Here is a 7,546-nt window from a genome sequence, read left to right as displayed (position 1 = left end):
CAATGTTAATGATGTAAAATTACCTTATTAGCCTTTATATGAATAATAACTAGAATATAGTTATTTAATAACTGTTTCTGATATAATTTTAAGATATTACATAAAATTTATGTGCTTAATGGTTATGAGACTATCTCAGCTCTGAATAGTTCAACACTGAATATCTGAACCATTCAGTATTATCTGTCATTCATATGTCACTAATAAACGCACTGAATGCTGTATGGTTCAACATTTAGCGCTAAATTATTCCATTAAGAGGTAAACAAACACACACACAGTATTAAAAAGGAGGAAGATTGGCACTCAAGTGCAATTACATAAAGTAACTTCATAGAATTTAGTCTCAATTATTGTACTAATTTGTTAATTCGTTGATTAACATGTGATTTGCTTTTAATAGCTTGAAATTGAAAGAACTAGGGCCAGAACACAATAAAAAGAGAGGAAGAGTTTGATGTATATGCAATAATTCAAAATCTACACAACCATGTTGAAGCTAAGTAAATAACTCCAAATAAAAATTAGCTTCTATCTACGCCGGCCATCTTCATTTTCTTGTTATCATTCTAAACTTGACATGGTTGTGTAATTGGGACGAGTTAATGTTATCATTCTAATGTAATTGTGACGAGTTTCGAGTTTCGAGTAATATATATATTTATTTTGCCTTTCAAAAAAAGTTCAAACATGTTTAAAAGAGTTATATGGTAACACCATATACTTAAAATTAACATTGTTTAAATGTTTTGATGTCTTCAAAAGGTACAAGTCTCATATGAAAACCTCTCTGTCTAAACATCCCTAAAACTGCATAGAAATAGGACTTGGTCAAAAAACCTACAATCCCAAAGTAGTTATGAATATTAATTAGTTAGCTCCTAATTAATGGTTAATTAAAATTGCCTAAATTTGTATTGCCATCTACACTAATTTTTTGATCCTGCTCTAATTAATTACCGAGTAAAATATAAAATAAATAAATATATTTCCTCCTGATACAAACACAACCATGTATACATAGACATATACATACTTATGTGTGTGCATATATTTGTTGTTTTCCAATAGAAAAATACATGAATATATATAAACGCATAGAAAACAAATAAAGTTTAGAGGATGAAAAAATCTTACACAAATATGAGATATTTTTCCAAGAAATTACTACCAACTAATTAATCTCCATCGCCTTCGGTTACAGCCGATGACATCTCATCGGCTGTAGTGAGGGCGCCGTTATTACAAGCCGTAGCTTGGAACCGTTGCTTACATGAATTACACGTGATCTCTAAAATGGTGCAACTTATTTTGTTTGTAGCTTGTTCTCTTAAAACTTTAGCCCGTTGCAATTCGGCTTGAGCTTGTTTCCTAATCCTTTTCGCGTTTGCAAACTCAAATTCCGAGGCCTCTATTTGCCTTTTCGCTTGTTTTCTAGCTTCTTCCGCAAATTCCTTTTCAGCCATTGCCATTTTCATCTTTTCTTCTATTTGAAAGTCGATTCCATTTCCAATAGATAACTTCAAATTCGTTTGATTATCATTGTTCTGTTCATATAATGATGATGATGGTAAAAGTCTAAGCTCCAAATTGTTTTGTAGATGTTTGTCTTCTTGAGGTTGGATTTGTGGTAATTGTTGTAATGATGGAATGTTACTTAGATTCGTGTCGCTTGATGGGCTTGTACTTGATGCTGTTCGAGACGAACAAGCCTGTTGGAAAACGGGTAGGTCGGGGTGGGCACGTTGAATCGTACAAGCGTCTTGATGCTCGATAAAACTCTCGACTCTACAATGACAATGGTGTCAAAGCAAAACAATTATTAATTAGTAGACATATGAAATTATGTGCATAAGGATAAATATTAGGAGACAAAGATCAAATGCTATAAGACAAAAGTATCTAATCAAATGGTCGATAATAAAGCTTTCTCGTATAGGGCAAGCAGGTACTAATAAATTATAAATCAAAGGAACAGTTGGTTTATGAGATCTTGACTTGTAAAAATGAAAACAATTAATGAACTAAATAATCCAAATAGTGGATTGGAGCATATAAGACCAATTTTAACCCGGCGTCAGAGGGGTCCCGTCAGACACGCTGGCGGTGGGTGACGCCCCCTGACGCCTATAGTGGGGCGTCAGCGCTAACGGATTAGGGGCGTCAGTGAGATTTTAAACGCGTGGTAACAGTAGCGTCAGCGGTACGTGGCGGTGTCTGATTGGTCGGGGTCCCCAACGGTTACTTTGACCGGTTTGGGTTTTTTTTTTTTATTTCCGAAATAATCCTTTATTTACCCATTTTTATCATCATCTTCATCCACACAATTTTATCTTCTTCACACACAAACCATCCATATCTCCAACTTCAATTTTTTTTTTTTTTTTTTAAAATCACTATGTCGAATCCGAATCAAAGACCACCATACCCGAACCAAAGACCACCATACCAGGACGATTACGTTTCGTACACCGATATGTTTAGGTACGGATCGTACATAGGTCAAGGTTCATCACACCCGAGCCATCTACAACAAATACCAATTGTTTTGCCCCAACATCGTCCATTGACACCCGAAGAACAACATCAAGTTTGGTTGCAACAAAACTCACTTTTTGAACAAGCCGGCAATTTCGGAACTCCGCCTCCGATCACTCCGCGTCCGGAATCTCCCCGTCCCGAAACTCCGCGTCCGGATAGTCCGGTGACTCAAGTCGATTCGGTGCCGGAAACGCAACAACGTAAACAACGAAAACATAAAAAAACAAGGTATAATTTCCTTTTTTTGTTAAATTTTCGGTATATGTATATGTATATATTTGTATGAAGTTTTTTTTTCCGGTATATGTATATATTTGAATGCATTTGATTTTTTTTTTAGTATTTCGGTATATGTTTATGTATATATTTGTAGAATATTTTGCATATATACAGAATAGTTTGATATATGTATATAGTTCGGATATAGTTCGGATATAGAATAGTTTGATATGTATATGGTTCGGATATATATAGAATATTTTGGTATATATATAGATTATTTATGTGTATATATAGTTTGATTATTTATGTTATATGTAGGTACCGAACAAGTTCTGATTCAAAAAAGTGCACACTATGGACTACCAAAGAAGAAGAGTGGTTGGCGCAATGTTGAATCGATTCTTCTCAAGATTCCTGAAAGGGAAATTCGCAAAAGTATGAATCGTTGTGGGGTACGGTTTATAAGAAATTTAATAACAACAAGCACGGGTGGTATAGAGGCGATGACCAATTGTCCTCTAAATGGAGAAATATCAACAAAAATTGTCAAGAGTTTAATGCCGCTTACAACGAAGCCCTACGAAATAGGAGGAGCGGAGAAAGTGACCTCGATGTTGAGAATAGAGCCCATGAAATCTATGTACTAAATACCAAAGGGAAAAGTTTAATATGATGGATGCTTGGCCGTTTTTGAAAGATAAGGCGAAGTGGTACGTTCCCGGCACGCGTAGTCATGTTTCTTTAGATGCCGACGATGAAGATTTTGATGTTCCACTTTCTCAAAATGATCTTTTCGAGAATGATCCTTTTCCAAGGCCAATGGGGCGAGAACGGGCAAAAAAGAAGGCTCGATCAACAAGTACCGACATCGACAAAACTCGTTCTTCAACTCGATCATCAAAAGCGGATGAGGCTTTGGAAGCTATTTCAAAGCATAAGGAAGCAAGAGCATCGGGTATAGAACACGCGAAAAAGGAAGCAACACTCCAAACCGCGTTTCAAGGAGCTAGCATTTTAGCCATCAATCCCTCGGCAATCGATGACCAAGTCCGAAAACAAATGATTGAAGGGCTTCAAAAAGTGTTCCTCGACAAATATAGCTACTTGCTCCAACCAACGCCACCACCTCAAAACAACGACTCATCCGAAGACGACGATTAGTTTTTAAGTATTTAAGTACCGAATAATTTTTTTTTTCCGTATTATGTGTGTGTGTTTTTTTTAAAACCGAATGTATGTTTTTAAGTTTATTAATGTTTAAAATATTTTAGTTTTTATCTAATAATGTTTTAAATTTAAATTATATAAAACTGGTGGGACCTATTTGACCCTGGAGGGGCGTCAGGGTTATTTTGGTGTCAAAGGGTGACACTGCCACGTCACAGGCATATTGCACTTTTTGGCTAAAAAGTGAACAATCTGCCTGTGACGTCACAGGCAGGGTTAAAATTGGTCTAATACGAGTAATAAACATAAGCATTAATTAGTCAAATAAAATGTGCACATTGGATCATAGATTCATGGGATTTTTCTATAATTTAGAGTCAAACTAAAACATATTAAACTTGTAACAAGAAACCAAATCAAAATTTTGATATTAAGTTAATAATAATTAATTAACAATAAGAGATGGAGTCAACATTTCATGGAAAAAATCATTAAGGAATTTTTGTTCCTTATCAGTTGTTGAATTCCATGTAGCAGCAGAAGAAAACAAACACCAAGGATGAAATATGTCATAGATTCTAATGTTTACCATTTTTCTATTACCCCTTTTGTTGTATTCGAGGTGTTTGGAATTTGTGTTTTAACACAATACATATTAATCCCTCCGTCCCACTTCAAATGTCCACTTTGTATATTAATCAATGAGAAGAATTTATTCTGGAGAGAGAAGATTTCTGATTGGTGGAGAATGAAGTTAGTGAAATTTCCTAAAACTGTGTGCAAAAAATAAGTGAACACTTGTAATGGAACGGAGGTAGTACATATTAATGTTAATACCAATAAAACACCACAACAAAATTTTTTATTTATGATAATTTTTTAATGAAGCCTTATTTGAACACTAATAACATTATTTAGTTACCATTTCGCATTAAATTTAGTCAGTATACGATATTAATGGTCAAACAAAAGGTCACTATAATGATCAATTTTAGTATTTTAGTCTCTAAATGATGTTTGTGGCGGATTCATATAAATGAAAAATGACCAACCAATTTTAATCATTAACTTTTTTTAGTAACTAATTTAGTGTTATTGGTGAAGAATAACCCTTATTACTAAAACTCTTTTTTTTTGTGAGAATCAATTTAGATCCATTTGGAGTGACAAAATTATCTCTAACAAGGTATATATTATCTATACTTAATATACATTTTTAGAAATTTAATTACATATAATAATCAATTTTTAAAACGATATAGATATCAAATCAAATGTAACATACCTTGAAAAAACTCGACCACAATCACAAGAATGACCTCTAGTGCCACAAGTTTTAAGATGAGCTTTATAATCAGATTGAACAGCATAACCCTTTGAACACTTTTCACAAACCCATTGTTTATCATTACTATGTTTCCTTCTAAAGTGTTTTTTGATCCCCACAAGGTCCCCAAGAGCATGACATGGATCATGGTGCAAACAACTCGGTTCCGGGCACACAAATACCCGTTTTTTCACCTCGGGTGAATCTCGTTTTAACAGCTTCCATGGCACTTTATGCCGTCTTCGATGCATTTGCAAATTTTGATCTCTTTGAAACCCTTGGTTGCAAATCTCACACACGTATCTGTCTGATTCCAACAATGTCTTTGGTGATAAAGATACAACTTCTGCATCTGGATCTACAAATTCAATTAAAAAAAAGTTCATTACATCATTATACATCACATATATGAAGTATTGTTCACGGTTGCTTATATCTAAATTTCTTGATATATAGTTTCAAATAAGCAAAAAATAGGTAAACGAATATGAATTTTCATGTTCACGCTAACATTTTTTTCCCTCAAATGTACGCTCTCTAAATAGGTTATCCCGTCACTAATTCCGCCCCTTTTACATGGCCACCCAAAATATGTTGCTATTAAGGTTTGAACCTGATACCTCTTGTGGATAATCAGACCTAGGTCTGATTATCCAAAACTAACAGTTTTAAAACTGTTAATAATCAGGTGTATCAAAACGTATTAAACTATATTAGCACCTGGAGTACCGGCAGGGCGTCTTTTTCTTTTATTGGAAATATCCGGTGAAAGAAAATGATCAGAAGGTGAAGATGGAGGGTGGTGGTGGTGGTGGTTGTTGTTTAACATATGGGTGGATTTTGGGTTATAAGTATGCAAAATCTATGAAGAAATGCAATTGAAGCACTGGGGGCAGTTGTTTGTAACAGCTTTATTATTAGATAGAGATGAAATTAGGGGAAATATAGATAGAAGAGATAAAGAAAGATGAAAAAAAAAAAGTAACTTGCTTTGAGAAAAAAACAGCTTTCTTTTAAGCTTTGAAAACTTTTAGCTTTTAGAAATGAACTTTCTTTTGCTTTAATCTCATTGACCCAACACCTTGAGCAGGTAAGGTTGAGCCAAGTCTTCTATATAAAGATTGGAATAGTACGAATCAATCAAGTAAAAGATTAATAATACACATACTAAAACACATGTAGATACACATAGTGTGTGGTGTTGTGGGGTTTAGGGTGTGAGTGAGGGTGAAAGAGATGGAGGAGTGGTTCTTTAAACCCAACCAAATGAATTGAAACTTGAGCCCACGTACAAGAAAGAAATTAAAACCAAGAAAACATCCCCACCACCTCAAAAATAACAAACAAATTACTCATTATTTCATACTATATATTTATATTTATTTTTACATTTAACGAAAACTAGTAAAAAGGTTGGCACGTTTTGCTCTGGCCAAAGAGACATAAATAAATTACAGCAACCATGTCTCGAGTCCATGCCAGTGTTACTGTTGGTGTATAATTAGTCCCCGAGTTTATTATGATCAAGTTAAATTGCTAAATTGTTTAACTTTCTCTATTCGTATGCAACCGCACGGTTGTATAATGCAACCGTACGGTTAGACAGGCAACCGCACGGTTGCAAGGTGCAACCGCACGGTTGCAACGTGCTGTGTGTATTTAAAGGGGATTTCGGGTTCATTGTTAGGGTTACGTATCCTAGCCTATACTACACGTACAATCCGACTCCCTGATGTTCTAGCATTCAATATAGTTGATCTTTAACATATCTAAGTCTATTTTATCATTAAGATCAAAGGTTTTCATTGAGTTTTGAGTATAAAATCCAATAACGAGATTTTCCGCACTCGTTATTGAATCTAAGATCGTTTAATTTTGTTTACACGATCCTGCAAGTGGTATCAGAGCTTGTGTGATTGATTAAACGATTGGTTTTTTTGTCAAACTTTGTTAAGAAATTGTGTTTTTAGTGTTTTTGTCAAAAACCCTTTTGAATCATGACTTTTCCGTGTTAATTCGTGTTTTTGTTGAAGTAATCGTGTTTGTCTGGTCTAAAACTTTATTTTGGACGTCAAACATACGCTGGTTTTTCTCAAGATTGAGTGCTAGATCGACCAAAACTTTAAACCCTAGTTTCTGTGCAGTTTTTCTGCCCAGATTCGACCAAGTATTCAACCGTAGGGTTACACACTGTAACCGCACGAGTACTCCATTCGGACACCACAACCGTACGGATATGTCTTGCATCCGTGTAATCTCCATCCGCTTAAATCACAACCGTATAACATC

General features: G+C 34.7%; 1 protein-coding gene across 1 annotated transcript; it reads right to left on the bottom strand.

The window, feature by feature from the left end:
• Positions 1-1,062: 1,062 nt before the first annotated feature.
• On the bottom strand, positions 1,063-5,611 carry LOC139862247 (protein indeterminate-domain 14-like). The gene is made up of 2 exons (XM_071850819.1): positions 5,216-5,611; positions 1,063-1,788 (listed from the first exon to the last, which is right to left on the bottom strand). Exons 1-2 carry the CDS (start codon positions 5,506-5,508, stop codon positions 1,179-1,181), a joined length of 903 nt encoding a protein of 300 aa, XP_071706920.1. The 5' UTR covers positions 5,509-5,611; the 3' UTR covers positions 1,063-1,178.
• Positions 5,612-7,546: the final 1,935 nt, after the last annotated feature.

This window comes from Rutidosis leptorrhynchoides, chromosome 8 (assembly GCF_046630445.1).
Source record: "Rutidosis leptorrhynchoides isolate AG116_Rl617_1_P2 chromosome 8, CSIRO_AGI_Rlap_v1, whole genome shotgun sequence".
NCBI lineage: Eukaryota > Viridiplantae > Streptophyta > Magnoliopsida > Asterales > Asteraceae > Rutidosis > Rutidosis leptorrhynchoides.
The sequence above is the reverse complement of the archived record's forward strand: the minus strand, read 5'-3'. Positions and strand labels throughout refer to the sequence as shown.